This window comes from Apus apus, chromosome 1 (assembly GCF_020740795.1).
Source record: "Apus apus isolate bApuApu2 chromosome 1, bApuApu2.pri.cur, whole genome shotgun sequence".
NCBI lineage: Eukaryota > Metazoa > Chordata > Aves > Apodiformes > Apodidae > Apus > Apus apus.
The window spans coordinates 87,649,911-87,668,512 of NC_067282.1; the positions used below are offsets into that span (position 1 = coordinate 87,649,911).

Below are 18,602 nucleotides of genomic sequence, written 5' to 3' on the forward strand. Positions count from 1 at the left end.
TTTAGTAATGTTCAACTGAGCCAGGGTCTGGAGCTCCTTTTCTCACTCACACACCCTGGACACCCCTGCCATGTTGTCAGGGCCAGAGCAAATTCATGGTTCAAAGTTGTGTTTAAAGAAAAGCTTAATGAAAAGACGAACTTTCATTGAAGACAATGGGTGCCACTGAGCTTTTGATATATCCTAGTTGTGACTGGAAAAGCTGGGAAGGTAACTTCACATCCAGAGGCTCAAGTTTTTCTAAGCCCAGACCTACCTAACATGTGGGAAACAATATGCATTTTAGTCTGAGGAAAGATGTGGTGTCCAGGTAGATACAACAATGAGGTATCTACCTGGAGTTTATGCCTTAAAAAGCCTTTAGCAGTGGTTGGCTTTACAGTATTGTCTGAACCAAGTCATAATAGAAGCACTGCAAAACCAGTTTGGTTGTACTTTCAGAGTGTTACATGTGCTTAACAGTTAAAATCGATAAACATATTCTTCACATGTAAGCAATGACTGTCAGGCATTCTTACTGGAAAAGAAGAAATCCTGGTGGTTGTCTTACCTTGATTTTCAGAGAGTCGGTATCATAAGGACTTGGTGTGAAGTCAGTGTGAACTTTGGCTCGACCACAGAAGGGCCCACTGTAAGGGACTTCGTCATCAAACCGGAGACTGTCCCTGTTGCTCGTTCCATCTGAGCAGCTGGTCACCCCACCTTAAACAGAGTTGAGAGATCTCCTGCACCAATTGCCCAGACATGCAATTCTGCACAGCAGTAGAGAGGAAAGTGTTCAAAAGCATAGAACTAGACACAGAGTGTGCTCTGTGTGGTTTTAGCACATTCCAGGAAAAATACATTCAATAAAAAGCATACTAGAAGAGATGGAAGAAAACAGGCAGGAGATCTTTCATTAGCATCTTCCCTACAATAATCTTTTTCTGGTGATGATAGTAATGCACTACACATTTTACTTACAGACTTCTTGAAATATCACCTCTGCAGATTAATAAAATGTACACTAAAAGTGCAATTTAGGGAATTAATTCTGCTGAACTTCTCCTGTTTATTCAGAGAAATGAAAACAAGTACAGTAGAAGTTATTTTATTTCATTACAGAGCTAGCTGAAACACCAAAGGAACCTGCATTGCAGAGGGAAATTTTAATCTTATCAACATTTCTGCCTGTCATTTTATCCAAGTTGAGCAATAAAATATCAGCAGAGTAATTCAAGCAAATTTGAGCAAGCTCTGCAATATCCCATCCAAATATGTTTTTAGATAAGAGCAGCAGTGTGTTGGAAGTAAACTCTCATATACAATTTTCACAAATCACATCATAGAAAATTATCATAAAAATGGTTTTGTTTGAGTTGAGTGCTTAAGTGCACAGCTTCGTCTCGGGGCCAGATTAACTACTAAGTGCAAATGGTCTGGACTGCAGCTCAAGTCCCCACTTAGGGTTCATGTGGTGCCTGCAGTGATGGCACAGCAAATGTCATCATGGAAAGCTGGGGCCTGCCTGAATGTCTCCAGGGATTCATCTGCCCTCCAACTGACATTACCCTGTTGGCGATGGGTTTTGAGTGGGTTTGCAGAGAAGCAGACTGTCTCTTTGCATCATGACCTGAAACTGCCAGGTCAGGTCCCCATCACCCATCATCTCAGAGAGACGTCTCACTTTGCCTGCCTCACAGGGCAAGGGATGAACTCACTGCCACTGGCCACAGAGAGGATGCTTGTGTGGCTGCAGCCAGTGATTGCAACCAAGGTTGTAGCCAGCAGGTCAAAGGAGGTGATTCTCCCCCTTTACTCAGCTCTTGTGAGACCCCACCTAGAGTACTGTGTCCAGTTCTGAAGCCCTCAACATTAGAAGGACATGGAGCTGTTGGGAAAAGTCCAGAGAAGGGCCACAAAGATGATCCAAGAGCTGGAGCACCTCTCCTGCGAAAACAGGCTGAGAGAGTTGGGGCTGTTGAGCCTGGAGAAGAGAAGGCTCTAGGGGGAGCTCATAGTGGCCTTCTTATACCTGAAAGGGCCTACAGGAAAGCTGGGGAGGAAAGTTTTTCAAGGGCTAAGAGTGAGAAGACAAGAGGTAATGGATCAAAACTGGAAGAGAGGAGATTTAGGCTAGACATTAGGAGGAAATTCTTTAGTGTGAAGGTGGTGAGACACAGGAACAGGTTGCCCAGGAAAGCTGTGAAAGCCCCATCCCTGAAAATATTCAAGGCCAGGTTGGATGGGGCTCTGAGCAACTTGATCTAGTGAGGGGTGTCCTTGCCCATGCAGGGGGGTTGGAACTAGATTATCTTAAAGATCCCTTCCAGCCCTAGCCATTCTATAATTCTATGATTCTGTGAACTTTATGAGTACCAGCACCATAGCAGTGATAACCCCCAAAACATTTATGGTATCTATACCAACAACTTTCCCCATAATCTGTGTTATTTTTTTTACTTCAGTACATATTTCCACTCTTAAAAATACTCAGCTTATTTCTGGAGAGAGGTACTTCAACCCTAGCTGCCACCCAGTTAGTCAAATTACAGTTTTGTCTGCCAGACTGAAGAACTCTCTACTATCACATTTTTTATCACCAGCTCTGATACCTCAGACTTAAACAATAACAATATTGATCCAGTGACTGAATAAGAGGTGTAGATATCTTGTACTTACTAGATGAGCTCTGGCCACTGTTCAGGCTATAAAGACTTTCCATAGAGTCACTGGCTTTTAGGGAGACCTTCTCAGTGTGTATTCCACCACCAGGATCACTGTCATCTTTTCCTTCTTCATTCTTTAATGCAAAAATTAGATGTTACCCACCAAGAGATTTATTTTAGACAAACATTTGGGTTTTTTTCTTTTAAATCCTCATGGAATATTAACTTATTACACTTTATTAAGAACTACTCTATGAGAGATAGTATTTTAGGAGTCGATGCTTGGTACTAAGGATGTCCAGCACCACCCCTAGCACTTTGTGATCTTGGAGAAATCCTCTGTCTCCTCTCTGCCCCATTTACTTCACTCCACTCCTGCTGAAGTAGCTAAACTTATTCTCCATCTTAGAAGACTGCGATATACCACAACCCACACATTGGTCTCAAAATCCAGTGCATTTCAGAATTAACAGATGCACTTTATAAAATCTGATGGTGTATGAAATGGGACCCTTGAGTTTGTAACATTAAATCACACCTCAGGAATCACAGTCTGTTCAAAACTCCAAGATCCGTACTTCAGTCACAGATAAGTTAGGGAGTAAGTTTCAAAGGCAGGAATTTCTTCAGCAGATTTCATCATGTTGCCAATGTGCATGATTCTCTGATGCAACTAAAACATCCTGCAGTACTTGGGATTTTATGTTATGTTTGGGGAAATATTAATTATCCAACTGTTGGCTGATGAGTTCAAGCAAAGATGATGCTGCATGTACAAAGTAGAGACCCACACAGGTATGTATAAGTCAAAGCATTGAAATGAAAGACTATACTGGTTATGAACAAGGACACTGCTTGCTACACCAGTCAGCAGTATAACCCATAGACTAATCATTGGGCAGGTATTGATTGTCATCATCTCCTACAGGAATGAAGATTATGCTACATGTGTGTATTAAATTTCTGTCATGTGAATTGTTGTTGTAAATGTGCAGAAGGTAAATGTTGACATTCTTGATTTTTCTTTCTTATAACATAAAATACATGGATTGCAACCTCTTAAATTTTAGCAAAAAAAAAAAAAAAAAAAAAAAAAATCAGACTAAACTAATGAATCAGAAGTCCCTTTCTTTGACCTCCAAAAATATTTAAAGGTATCTTGTGGAACACTATTTTCTATTTGTGAAATTTCTTATTTATTTTCCCTGCTTATTTGATATTGTCATGTATCAGATAGGTTGCAGAATAGCCACATTTTTTTGGATGGTTAAGTATGACAAGTCCTTTTTCCTTGTTTTTTTTTTTTTAATTTGAAACTTGCTGACATAGCATATTGAGAAACCAGAGTGTGCAATGTGGGTTTTTATGTTTAATAAAGATAGGTTGACTAAGATTAGATAAGGTAAAAGCAGATAAGGCATATGAGTTGTCATGCTCTAGGATGCTGGCTGAGCTCTACAAAATGGACTTGAAATAGTTAATGTATGGAAAGATAAATTCTTCTAATGAAGCACTTTGTACAGGTGAATATCATAGTGCTGAAGGGGTTCATCTAATACTCCCTTGTGCAAATCAGGAGATTTTTTTTGTGCTGCTTATACAAATGCTCGTTGAGGACAAAACAAAATTCAATGATGTAGAACTCCAGTGACTATCTTGGGCCCTTACTGAGTAATGCTTTCATTGTTTATGTGTATGTATGTGTACATCAACATGCACATGAAAGAAAAGGAACATACTAAAAGCCATTTGGTTCAGTATGTCTCATCATGGTTTTTATGGATTTTCATAACTGATGACAGTTGAAACATGAACAAGAAAAACGCACATGACATTTTTACTTCACATGTATTATGATCAAACATGAGATTCTTAAGCTGTATTTACCATCTCCTCAGAGAGTGCCTTGATGTACTTTTTACCCATCTTTTTCTTCATGGTAAGTGAAATGGCTCTCATCTTCTTACCCAAACCTCCTGCATTATTTGCTGCTTTAGTTGATACTCCTTCTCCGACATCACTTATAGTCTCCAACTCAGATATCTGATTCAAAACAAAACAGTAAGGAACAACTCACCATGAAAATGAAGTTCAGTGTAGTGGAATAGGAATTAAAAAAAAATAAATATTAAGGACACCAATATAGTTAGTATGACAGAAGTCACTCATGGCCATTTTCCTGGAGAATTGTGTACCTAAATAGGTTTGCAGCATACCACTGCATGTGGGAATGGCAGAAAGAAAACACATTTTATGCTAGAAAATGTCATTTCCCTTCATTTATTGTCCTCAATGCAAACAAGAATTGAGGGGATTTATGCATCTTCTTGCAAACAAAATGACACACCTTTGGGTTGCATACACATGTTGGTTACTCTGAGAATGTATCAGCCTGAAGGGTACTTTTGCTCTTTTGAAAAATCTTCCTGTCCAAGTACCAAAGCTTAGGTCTGATTCTCTTTTTCATGTTGGCAAGGGCTCAATCAACCAGACAGAGCTGGATACACAAGCAAAGTTTTCACCAGTATAAAATTTACACAAAAGTTTCCTGATGTTTTTGCATAACTGTTGTGGGAAAGTGAACTGAAGAAAGTAAAACTCTGTTGTACAGACCTCAGCTGAATCATCTGTCTTTGATATTGAGTGATGTCTGAAACGATCAAAGCTTCCAAAGCTACTTGTACGCTGTAGAAAAAAAGAGAAGACAAACCTTGACTCATTGATGATATTTTGTTCTGTTATTAAGACTTAAATACAGCTGTCAAATCACTTGTTTGTGTCATAAATTCCTCCTGGATCAGTGAACCATGAACTGCAACATTCAGCTAGAAACAAACCAAGAGGTGACTATAGGGATAAAAAAATTGTGACTGTACAGCCAGAGGCAAATAAATGAGTATGATACCAATACTGCTCCAAATACTAACTAGATCATGGGTATGACTGAGTTCTACATCAGTTTCACATTAATTACACACAGATCTATGAGTTACTCCTAGGTAAGATTGCTGTGAGCTTAGAAAAACAGATGTTTCTGAAAATATTATATGAGCTATAGAGTCAGTTACGGTGGTCTCGACTGTGGCAATTTACACAGTTTACTTTCACAGCTGGGGAGACTGTTCATGGTTCTTCACCTACCAGGATCAGCAAGAATCACCGATGACTATAATATTCTTTCTTTTCCAGAATGCATATATTGCAGAGGGTGTGAGTAACAGAGTAACTAGGCAGGTCCCATGTTTTGATTCCCAATTCTTCCATTTGAAAATCTGATTTTTAAATGTACACAGGTACAATTTTTCCCTGAGCTGCAGCACATAAGAAAGCTGCGTCACCTGAGCTGTGCCTTAAGAGACCGTGAACTGATTGGCTTTTTAATTCCTTCTAATTTTCACCTTTTCCATGTGTGGATAATTGACATGGTAAGGAGGGAAGTGGCAAAGCAGATTTTTGCAAGAGAGGTTACACAAAAATACCTGCCAGACATGCCCAGCCAAAATTGTCTAACATTGCACTGCCCATGGTGGCAAACAGCATAAAATTGGCATTGATGACATGTCAGGTCCTTGCAAGTGTGGCCCAAATAGCAGCCAGAATTTGTACTTCAGACAATATAATCTCAGTGTATTCCTGAGTATTCAAAATCCCTTCTGGATGGAATAAAACATACATGTGATTTCAGACTACCTGGTTACAGGTTTTCCTATATTAATCCATTTACCTTGCTCATGTGATTTCAGCCAAATCAGTCCCTTGCTCCATTGCTTTCTTCCCCCCAAGCCACACAAGGCATCTTTTCATCTCCCCACCAGGTTTCTAAAGCACCTATCATGTTCTCTTTCCCTGGTGTCTCCAGTTATCTCCTCTTGGTCTTAGTCTGGGAACACCACAAAGCTCAAAAGAGCCTGCGAGCTCCTGATTCTGCTCTACCATTACATCTTCTCTGCCAGGTAAGACTTTTCACGAGGAACCTCAGAGTTAACTGGGGCAGACCATCCTTGGGGCAACAAAAGAGGGGGAGAAAAGGACTGGTTTGAGAGCTGGTTCCACTGCCTGCCTTCATGTTGCAGATGTGCTTAATGCTGGCATGAACCTGCTTCCAGAGAAGTTAAGGAGAAATCTCTTGGTATTGGGAAGAGAGGTAGAACTGCTCAAACACAGGGTGCTGCAGGGAACACCACCCTTGCTGCAGCCATCCTCCAGTTCCCAACCCAGGTGGCAGGGTTAGTAATGCTGCAGGAGTGCAGTCAGCCGGAAAGCTGGAAAACAAAGACCTGTTTGAGCCAAGACCTAAACAACAATTTCAGCTGCTAGCAAATTTCTGAGTGCTGTGACATCCCCATACCTGTCCTGCCCACAGTTACCAAGCTGCTGTTTACTGCTCTGTCTCCCTGTCCTCTCCTCTCCTGGCAGCAGTTAGTCCTCTGCTGGACTCATCAGTAACAGCGTCAGCTCCTGATGTCACACAAGGTGGTGAGGTGGCATTCAGGCTTTGCAAGAGTGATCTTAAAGAAGGAGTTCATCAAAATGATACCAGCTACTTGGAGCACATGTACCTCCCCTGGGTGTTTCTATCCAGGAAGGACTCCATCTTAATCTGTCCCTGGTCATCAATCACGGACTTACTATCCATACTAGCTCCTTTATCTCTTACACCCAGTCACTTTTAAGCGAAAAGAGTTTGCAGGGGGAAAAAAAAAAAGACAAAGGAGATCTATGGGAAACCATGTGCAAATACTTTGTCATAAAGTTTCCATTTGAGAAGAAGGGAATCAGCATTCCTGGAATACAAATGAAAATAAAAGCTTCTTGCTGTTTCATTTCCCTGTTTTCCCCCACTTATTTATTAAACAGCTCCATCCCTAAAACTAAAAATAAAATTTAAAAATAAGTAATGTGGACGTAGAGCTGGGAGAGGCCTGAGCACAGCCAGATGGAAGAGGAAAGTGTACCCACATTTTAGGTCCAAGTTCTAACCACTGCAGCTTTAGAGAAAAAGAAATAACATATTTTTTTCCCCTACATTTCTGGGCACATCTAACCTGAAAAATACTTCCAGCCAAAGGTTATTTGAAGAAGCTGACCCAGATCTGAGAATATTTTTGGACAAGTAAAATGACATTTACTGTTCACTGAGGGGTTGGGGGGGAGAAATTTAAAAGAAAAAGTCATACAGCTCTCCTCTTAATTGATTGTAATCTCTCAGAAAATCTCTGTTGGCTAAACATTGTGGTTTATTTGTTTGGTTTTACCCTGTGAAATTGAAAAGGACAATGTGGGCTGTACACTTTAATTTTATCTAAAATTCCCATAAAGAACTTTGCTATTAAGTAGATGAACAATATCCTGTGACAAGGGGTTAGTTCAATAGTATGATATAAAAACACAGCCCCAAGGCTCATGGTTCTATTAGACAGGATTAACACTTTTCGCTGGCTTGTAAACCCAGCCAAATGTGCCCTGCAGCATGGAGTGGGAAGGATAGAAAGAGGGAGGCTGGGATTCACAGCAATATTGGGAAAGTATGAAATAGTCTCACACGGTGATCTCTAAACATACACTGACCTTTCAGTTGCATTCAATCACTTCAAGATGTCTAGGAGGAATAGCTGTATATTAAAGTGCAGATGTGCTGCAAATACTTTAAAAGGAACAAGCAGAAAAACATTGTTTATTGTTGGTCTTTACCTATAAACAGCTTGAGCACAGGGAAATCAGTTATTCTTTTTCGACCCTTGAAACAACCTTATATCCTACATGTGCAGGAGCCTTGGGCTATTTTGTAGTGTACTTCAATGTTGCTTCATCCCTATTAAATATTAATAAGGGTTACAGGATGATTTCCACTATTCTAGATAATGGTCTTGTTGCACTGGAGAGCACTAAATAGGGCTGCTTCAGCAATTCTCTATACTAACTTTTTCCATTAAGCAATCAATAGCTACCACCTTTTAAAAATGTATTCAACCCCATTATACTGATAACAAAAAGCAGATTTAGGAGCTCTGAGATGCAAGGGGAAAAGGCCTATTACTTTCAGTAGTGTCAGTCACTGCATTAGTGTCAGGGAACACCTACTTTGTGAAGACTCGGACAGGCCTTATTTCCAGGTGATAGGAAGCTTTTAAAGTAAATGCAAAGCTACTTGGAGAAAATATGCTATTGACTTTTGATACCAGGATTCAGCATCCTATAAAGTTAAGTGATTTTTCTGGCTGCATTCATGCAAGAGCTACCAAAGGATATGTTAAGCAAATATGAATGTGCTCAGTAAAATATAATGGAGGCATGGGCACACAAGGCCAGATGAAATTATTTCTACAAATCAATGTTATAACTTTTATCCCTTCCCCTTAGGTATATCAAATTAGCATAACAGACAATATCAAAGATATTTTTCAGGATTTTTATCCTTCTTCCATCTTTTCCTATATTTTCTGTTCCCTGAAATCCAGGAACTTTAAGTAATCATTTTAAAGATATAGACGCCACCCAATTGCTGCCTATTTTAATTTGGACACTGCAGTTGGTGATCTGGTTTTGTCTGTAAAGAGTCTATAATTTTGCCCAGGAAATGGTATGGTATACAAATAGAAAACTACCAATAAGAAGAGGTTCTGCAATCCGTGTCTCTCAGTTATAAAACATCCTTCCCTTGTAGGACATATCATAGAGATTAATTACTTCTTATGAGAAACTGGTCAGAGCTTCTCCATCTCCATGTCTAAAGACAACTTTTGAGCCAAAGCTGACAACATTTATCCTGCTAAATAACTATTATAGGTGATAATAATCTCGTATTTTTCTTCAGACAATTCACACTGCTCACGGATCTGGTTCCCTGCTGTGAGAAATTCTGGCCCATTATGTTTTGCTCCAAGTCCTATTCAAAATAGCTTTTAAGTCCAGCATGATGCAATGGCTTTGTACTGACCCTCTCACACAAGTAAATCTCTTCAAATTCCTCCAAGCATTTTCATTTTTAGCTTCCATGCATCCTCAGACTACCCAGACCACATAAGCTGTGTAGAGGCAAATGCAGTCACAGAAAGTTACAAAAAGGGAGCTCAGCGTGTTTCCCAGTTTTCTCGCCTGCCACTTGTATTCTTCCCTCTCTGCTCAGAAGAAGTCACAGCAGCTCCCCAGAGGACAGTTTGTGCTTGCTGCTTCGATTGTTGGAGATAAGTGGAGTTTAGGATCTGACTAATTTCTTCTATTCTCTAATGCTCCTGGTCCCTTCAGAAGGAGACTACTCTGAGAACGAAATTAAGGGTTTCCAAAGTAGGGACGAACTTTGCCAGTCTGCTAGCTTGTCTTCTTGCACAGATAATCAAATAAATGGTCTCTTACTTTCCCATAAGGCAAGATAACAATTTCTAGCTTTTGGGATGTTCTGTGGAAAAAACAAACACAAAAAACCCCTCACTTCTATATAAAGAATGAGAATTTGCATACAAAAGCCAGTAACTCTTTCAAGAGCAAGACAAAAGTAAAAAAAAAAAGAAGACATCATGACCTCTTTACCTCAGGTTTATTTTCCTATTTACACATTAGTTACACATATAGAACTTCTGACTACTAACAAAGCTATTAATATAACTTTTATAGCCCCCACAAAACATGGCCTAAACCTTGTACTTCACCAGTCAAAAGCAATAAAAAAGATACCGCTTGTTCTTGCTACCTCTAATAGTGCAATCGACTGAAATGGCATTTTTAACTGGCTTAAAGATGACTCTATAAAAGACTGGCTGTTATGATGGTCAGTAACTGCATGGAGGTGGGGGAGAGAAGGGAGAAAAGTGGTCTTTGAACAAAAGTGCTACCATGAAGCATTAAAGCAAACACCCTAATTTTAATGATGGAGAAAGACTGGAAAAGAAAAGCTGTATAAAATGTGTTAATCGTACTTAACACTCCTTCAGGTCAACAAACTTTGCTCTCCAAAGTAAACACTGAGCAGCTGTTTTATCAGTACCACTATCTGGTACCAGCCTCGGTTTCCTGAGCCTGAACTGATGCTGACATGAAGCACGTAGCTCCTGATAACCCAGCTCAAATGTCAGAGTTTCCACTAGAAACTTGATTCTAGAGTGCTTTCAGAAGGCACCTCGAGCAGGGCAAGCACCAATGCAGCAGAGAGCAAGGGGAAAGCTACTGTTAGTGAAGCTAAAGGAGAGTGAGATGACTTGCAAGGTCTGTAAGTCGTCCTCAGGAAGGGGCAAGCCATGTAGCAAATCTGAGCTAAAAAGCAGTTTCATCTGGCAAAAAAATATGCTGTCTTGATCAAACAAGTTTGTGAGCAACTAAGTAAGGAAGCAATTTAAGAAATGTCAGTCTCAACAGTAAGAAAGTTTTTTGCAGGAGTGTTGCAAAATGTGCAAAATGAGATCTGACTCCTTTTCCTTTTCATGCACATTGGCCCTGAAATTTGAGCACTGTCATTCCTGGCCAGTTGCTGCAGAGCACTCTCAGTTCCCAGTGATAAAAGTCACTCCAAGTGCTCCTCTGGCAGTATGTCCAATTCTGGGAGTGTGCACACAGGTATTTGCAATAATTATGTAATTAAGGCTTTATTATTTATATGACATTTAATTAAAAGTGACTTTCAGAGGCACACAAAACCATGAAAAGAAAATGACTAAAAGAAGGTTAAGGATGTGTGACAAACTCAGAGGAGCTATGAAAATGACAGTTAAGGACTTGGCATGATGTGCACATCTACCTCCCTGCTATCCTTTTTTACCCTTCATTTACACATGGGCAGAAACATCGAGGGACAAGCTTGGAAATCCACCCTCCACAGATCCATGATTGCAGTAAGGGGAGCCCTGTCTGAATGAAAACTGGTTAAACACCACAGAAGCATTGCAGGCTTTGATCTTTAATCTCTTAAATACCAACATCTTTCCTCTCCAGAAACTTTCTCCTCTCCAAACCAGATGAATTCACAGACAAACGTTCATATTTTAAAAACTAATCACCATCCCTCAGCTACAGTCCTTTCCCTGCTTACTTACACAGCACGATTTTATTAATGCTGTGTTACCTAGGGCCTGACCTTGCAGGGTTCAGTTGGATTTCTCAAACAAGAGAAATTCCTCACATGTGTGTTTGCAGGCATTAAGCAATGATAAAAATAAATCAGTCCAACAACAAGATGAGAAGCATGTAGGCCCCAAGGGTTTGGTTTAAAGGGAGCCTCATGCCTGTCCAGCACACACGGTGTGGGGCAGCTGGTGTACTCCCTGGGAGGAGGTGGGAGTGCGGCTACCGTGACTCCTCCCGTGCCAAAGCAGAAGCAGCTATAGGAAGCCTGCTGTCTTGTCGTGCTATGAACAGTCTGCACGCAGAGTAGCACGAGGGCACACAGCGTGTCTGAGGGCTTTGCTGTTCCTTTCAGCAAGCCTGAGAAGCAGCCACAGCTGCCGACCGCAGCACGCTTGCCTGCCCACCCTGCAGCGGAGCAGCAGGGGATAGGCAGAAAATAAGCCTGCCTGGTGTGACGGTGTTCTGGTCAAAGCCTCTGTGACTCAAGCCTTGTACCACAGCCATGCACGAGCCTTTACAGGGGCTATCTTGATGGCAGCGAGAGCCTCCTTGCCTATCATACACTTCATTCATGCATGACGTGGGAGCTGGTCCTGTTCCCAGGGAGTCACTGAGAATGAAAGGCAGCTTCTGCATTCCTTGCTAGGGAGAGACATGTTTTCAGTGGAATGTGTTCCTTCAAATGACCTTTCAGAAGGAAACAAGATTAAAAAATAATCTCTAAGTCATGCTTAAATCTGACCATCCCAAAAGCTCGTTTGCTATTTCTGAAGAGTAAGCAAACTTCAGAAACCTCTTATTCAAGTTTTACTGCCATCCTGCCGTCTTATCCTTGATGACAGGTAATGACCAACAATAAGCTAATTCTAAGAAACTTGAGGAGGGGAGAGAAAGAGAGTTAGTTTTTATTACTTTTAAATGAGTGTTGGATACATCATGTTGGTTCCCCTGATTAATGTTCACAGCAAACTCAGCCATTGGAGTTGTAATGTTTCTGCAGGCTTCCCTACAGCAAAGCTTAGCCATTAATTCAGTGGCATATGTCAGCTCAGCAGAGCAAGGTCACTCTTCTCTTTCAAGGGGAACCTTTTTAGAAATAATAAAACTGACAGAAAGTTCTTTTTTGCATGCTTTATGTCACCTGAGGTTGAGTGCTGCAGTTAATATCACAGAGCTTATAAACATTCCCATCTTCAGCAGTCTTCAACCCCACTGGGCTCCTAGAACCTCAACTTTTTTTTTTTTTTTTTTTAAGTGATATATAGATATATATAGTTACAGCTTTATGTGGGGTAGATATACAATATGTAATCCTAAATGAGTAAAAAATGAGTAAAAAATGAACAAATCTTTTCTTAGACTTTTTCGAGGAGAAATTCTGGAAGGCACTAAAAGACTGCTGATACTGCAGTATGCATTTAGGATGTTAGTGCTTAGAAAAAAAAAAAGATGTAGGATTAGGGACTTTATCTCCATAGATGATTGTGCCTTTGGATAAAGGGGAGGAAATGTTAAAATGCTATTGGTCCACCTTGCTTCCAGTTCACTGTTAACTGATATTGCAGGCTGGAAATCTGTATAAGCATGAGATGTAAAGAGAACACAAAGTTAATTGATCTATTTATGGAACAGTTTTGAATTTGTAAGTGAATTAAAATGTGCTAGTCATCTGTTACGATAACTAATTGTGACTGGAGCTTATTTGTTGGGGTACAAATAGTATGGGACATGATAAACAAACTAACTAGCTGAAGAATAAGATCCAAACAATAGGGCAATTTTTTCCCCCTCATTATCTCCCTTCAGACATCCTGACTACACTTGATTAATGAATCCTTAGTGAGATTAGCTGAAATTGCTTTAATGGAGATGCACTACAGTAGAGAAGCAAAACTCAGTGCAGTATCTATCATCAGTCACTCTGAATTTTAGTGTTTTAACTAATCTGTATGTCCACTTATTTGCATTATTTTTATCTTGGGAAAAAAAAAACAACAACAAAACTATATTCATTACAGTAGGTTAACTTTTGAGTCCTTTAAAATGATGACTAGTGTCACCATTTTTTCCCCTTCATGTATCTTCCCTTGTTCAGAAGGCTAAGTTCCAGTGTTGGCTTATTGCCTTCCATGGGCCAAAGTTACCTTTATTGTTCAGTTGAGGAAAGCACATATGGCACTTCATTGCAGTCTTGCAGGCTTTAAAAACTGGCCATGCTTGCACAACATATACCTGGAAATCTAATATAATCCTTGGAAATTTGAAGCCATAAATTAAATTCAATAAGCTTTTAGTTTTGAACCAGTATGGAAGCTGAAAGAAGGTTTCCAGCCTAGGGTTTCCTCATGAGTTAGCACTGCATAAGTGCATAGTGCAGTTAAATTCTGGGGCTTCTTTGTAGTTCTACAAAGCAATCCCAGAGCAAAAATCTAGTCTCCTGAAGACAAGATAGCATCCTTTTTCTGTTCAGGTCAGTCTATACCAGAAAGGCATTAATACAATCAACAGCTCACTAGGGGTATTGGGCACAGCAAATGGTACTGGTCTAGTACGGGCACATCAATTCCCCCCTTTCTGTTTGATTATCTCTGTGGCAAGGGGTTATTGCGATCACAGCTCAGTGGAAAACAACAGATTCATTTCATGAAAAACAAATGTACTAGGTGCTTGAAGTATGTTTTCATTCTCACATATGGCAAAACTGAGACTGAGTTTTTACCCGTCCCCTGTTCCCCCAACCTCCGTGAAGTTGAGAGACACACAGCAATGAGATGATGCTTCTGAAACACAGAGAGAAGTGAGGGCTTTGAGGTGTTCTTTGAACACCAAACTCAAGGCCATACTCCAAATCCTACTCAAATATGGACAATCACTGCAAAGGGGATGATGCCAGCTACAAGGTTTTAAACTCTCCTGAGTAGGTAGGAACATGTTACTTTTTCCCTGTTCTTTCAGATACTAACTACAATCCCAAACACATAGTTTTCAGACATTTGACCACAATTCCCATGAAACAAGCAAGTATATGCTCCATTATAGAGACACAAAGAAAATAATTGAAACATCCTAATTGACAATATCAGCAGAGCCTTGTCATGTACATTTGGATAGAGCTGAATGCCTGCTCTACCATCATCAGGCATTTTATGCACTCTCTACACAGGCTTTGGCCTGCTCATCCACTAGTGAGCCATGTCCCCTCTCCAGCTCTGTGAAGCATTTTTTGGATTTAACATCTGATCTTAAAAAAGGAGGCAGAAAGACAAAAGTGTAAGTGAGTGAAAACTGAGTGGTAAAGTTCAGCATCAGCTTTGTACAGGTGAAGGCAGCAGAGAGTCAAGATTCATGAGCTCATTCAGCTGTCTCAGCCACTTTGACATCTCATCTTCACAAATCTGCTTTTGGCTGTGCTGTTGCTAAGTGAAGCTGATTTCTTTATCTCATGGCTGCAGGCTCTCAGTGACAAAGCTCCACTTCTATCTCAATCATAATGGTAGAGGAGAAGACATGAAACTGCACCATAGCTTTTCAATGTTTTCTGGTTGAACAGCACTCCTCTAGTGCTTCTCTTCTCCCTGAAGAACCCATGAGAAACACTGCAGAAAGACCTAAAGCCAAGTATTCAAGTGTTCCAGTAGCCTTATGTCTCACTTGCCTTTCAATGTGACTGAAAGAGAGGCAAACCTACCACACCTTCTGAATGAGGCCAGCGTGACCAAGTAGAGAAACTTAGAACTTTCATTCAGCATCCCATGGAAATCAAAAGCAGGAGTATGAAGTTACTTGGTTGTTCATGTGAAGGTGATAAAAGAGTTGAAGACATAAAAGGCAAAGGAACTAAAAATCTATTCAGAAGACATAATAGTGCAAAACAGTAGAAGGATCACTAGATCTTCTTCCCAGAGAAAGCTTGTCAGCCTTAGTGGTGATGGGTAGAGATTACAGACCCTTTGCTGTTGACATTCAGCTTACCAGAAAGATGCAAGCAGATGTTACAACTGGTAATTAAACAGCCTGAAGACTGTCTACAGGTGAAGTTGTTATCCAGCTTTCTTTGCATACATGGAATAAACTAAAGAAGTATGGGGGGAAAAAGTGGCAGTGGGTATATAATATATATAGTCAAAGAAGCAGCTTCCTTGAAGAAGTTAAAAATCTCAACAATTTTCCTAGGCGGGAATTTCACCCTCGAATTTGGGAAGAAGACAAAAGCTAAGAACATGCTCTTGGGTGCACTCTAAGTGGAATAAGATATAAAAAGTTAGAAAGGTAAGAGCAAGCATGTGTACAGGAGAGATTTCACCTAGGAAAAAAAGTAGCTGGTTATTCATCTTCCTGTGGAATATGAACACCTGTACAACACACGTTTCTCTGATGCATGAAACAGAGTTTTTCATTAGGATGGTTTAAAGGACATACAACTTGCTAATTATTCAGAGCAGAAATAATCTGTAGCCTGGTGCCAAGCAGCAAAACGTCTAGCAAAACCACTGGCATTGTCAATTTGTGAAAGAGAGTATAACTGTTTCTAACAACTGTAGTAGCTCTGCTGGGTCTGTTGCAAGCTTTCAGAAGGTAAAGGTTAAGGGATACTGTGATCTCAGAGGCCCAGAAGTTTTTTTTACTTCTCTGGAGTGGTTATCACCAGGGATTTCTGCCCACACATCAAGAGGTTGATTCTTGTGGCTGCAGTGTTTGTAGCCACACACAAATTGCTTATATAAGCTGCTTAATGGCTTTTCAATTACTTCAGTCTGACTTTATGCTATAACACAGATTACTAGAAGAGTGATGAAATGTACAGAAAACCATAGGCCACATCCTCTGCCAGTCATGCCTGTACATAGTCAATGGTTTTTTTCCAGTGATGACAGATATCCTGGCCATTAATTTGAGGTATTTTGGGTTTCCTAGAAACACAGTATTGAAGTAAATCAACTGCTCTAAAAAGTTAATTAAAGAATTAGAAGGCAACTAATACTGATTTATGTGACCTTGGTGCTTGTGCTACAGTATTTATCAGAGAGTACAGTTATAAAAGATGTGGTTGATAGTCTGGTTTCCAAAAAATGGCTCAAGAAGGTGGTTCAGACATACTTCTTGAAATTCTCTATCTTGCAAAGGAAAGGAAATAAACAATTGGTCTGGATCTGTCACTCTAAATGGGATAATATTAATGTGGAAATATCCCCTTTGGGAAATTTTCTCTCACTTGTTTTAGACTATTCTGATATTAAGGACTTACACCTGGCTAGTGAAGGAAAACCAAGACAGGGAAGAAATAAGAAATTACCTGAATTTTGTGCAAAGTTGGTGAAAATTTCCAAGGTGTTGTAATCAAGGGATCCCACAAAAGAGGCCAGGACTGGAACAGGCTACAGATATAATTTTTTCCTTTGGCACATGAGGTAGTAAATAACTTTGTGAGCCCTCAGTGAGCCTGTGTGTTGATTTGAGCATCGAAATGTGAAATTTAGTAATCCTAACCAGGGTCCTGGCAAAGGGCAGGAGAGAGATGACTGTTCTTACCCCACAAAGATTCTGGACCCTTATTTTCTGGTGAGAAAACAAAATTCCTCAGATTTTAAGACCTTCCTATGAGAGATATGCTAACATATGTTAAGACAGAAACAACTTTCTGAAACTACTGTTAAAAAAAAACCACAACAAAACCAACCAACCAACCAAAAACATGAAAAAAAGGCTAATGATCAAGAAGCAAGATGATAAAATAAATTAAGAAAAAAATACAGGAGGTAATAGGAGCAGTAATATGTCTGTAGAACCTTCCACTTGCACAAGAAATAGAACTCCAGGTTGACTCTAACCTTGTTCTAGTTTTTTAGTTAGCCTGAGGGAGATCTTCTGAAGTGTTACCTGCAATCCCTTTTTCCCCCCTCTGCACATACTTGCTTATTACAAGTAGCATTTTTTCTTTCTCTGAACCCTCCCTGGTAAAGGCCCACAGATATTTCCACTATAAACCAGGTTCTTAAAACTACTTCTCAGATGTTGTCATCCATTTCTGCTTATTTAAGAGAGTTCAAATGGATTTTGACAAACACTCTTTCTTCAAGAGGCAATGCAGTTAAGACCTTCAATGACAGAACTATGTGTCATCTTCGCCTATAAGCATAAATTTGCACAGCGGGCAGTACAGTGAAAACAGCTTATCATCAACTCATCACCTCTCATCATTGTTAGAATGAAATGCAAATGGAAACAAACATCACTTCAGTCATGGTTGTGAAAATTAGCAGCTGTGACATTAGCAGTGGCTCATTTATTATGTACTCAACATTTCTGGGGCAAAGAAAATAATACAAAACTTGCTATTTTCAGAACTCTACCAGTCTTTACCTTTGAAATAAAATTAAACTTCTCAGCTTCCCCCACTCAAGGATAAATCCTAGTTAATATTCATTAACACTGAGCAATCTCTTCACTGCAGATCTTGTCCTACAGAAGAGGCAATTATGTCTTGAATTATTTTTGGTGGCTAGATTTGCTATACCTATTTTCTTTTTTCTTTAATAAGCATTCCCCATTGGGGGTCACAAGCCATCATCTAAGAAAAAAAATGGCACCAAAGCATTTGCTTATAGCATGTGACTGCACTACAAGCTGCAAACACTTGTGCAAGCAACAAACTTTACTCAGATGACAAATCTCATTGAAATCAATGGGGCCACAGATAATTTATTCATTTAAGTGTTTACAGAATCAAGATCAGGACTCCTGCGAAGAATATATAAAAAGGGGAGATTTCTGCAGAGGCAGGGTTTAATTTGAAGCTTATAAAAAGGAAAATTATTGGTATGAAATAGTACTAGGGAAAAAAGCTGCACATTAAAATATTTCCTCCCATTGGATTTGCCACTATTCTCTCATAATCCTGAA

At 39.8% G+C, this 18,602-nt stretch overlaps 1 protein-coding gene across 2 annotated transcripts in view; it reads right to left on the reverse strand.

Annotated features, from left to right (window-relative positions):
- The window catches only part of SAMSN1 (SAM domain, SH3 domain and nuclear localization signals 1), a 78,856-nt gene that overhangs the window by 12,408 nt on the left and 47,846 nt on the right, over nt 1-18,602 (reverse strand). For both annotated transcript variants that reach the window (XM_051608093.1, XM_051608184.1), the window contains 4 exons: nt 5,262-5,333; nt 4,536-4,691; nt 2,662-2,782; nt 551-702 (listed from right to left, as the gene is read on the reverse strand). In XM_051608093.1, coding sequence (XP_051464053.1) covers nt 551-702; nt 2,662-2,782; nt 4,536-4,691; nt 5,262-5,333 — 501 coding nt within the window. The remainder of the gene's footprint in view (nt 1-550; nt 703-2,661; nt 2,783-4,535; nt 4,692-5,261; nt 5,334-18,602) is intronic.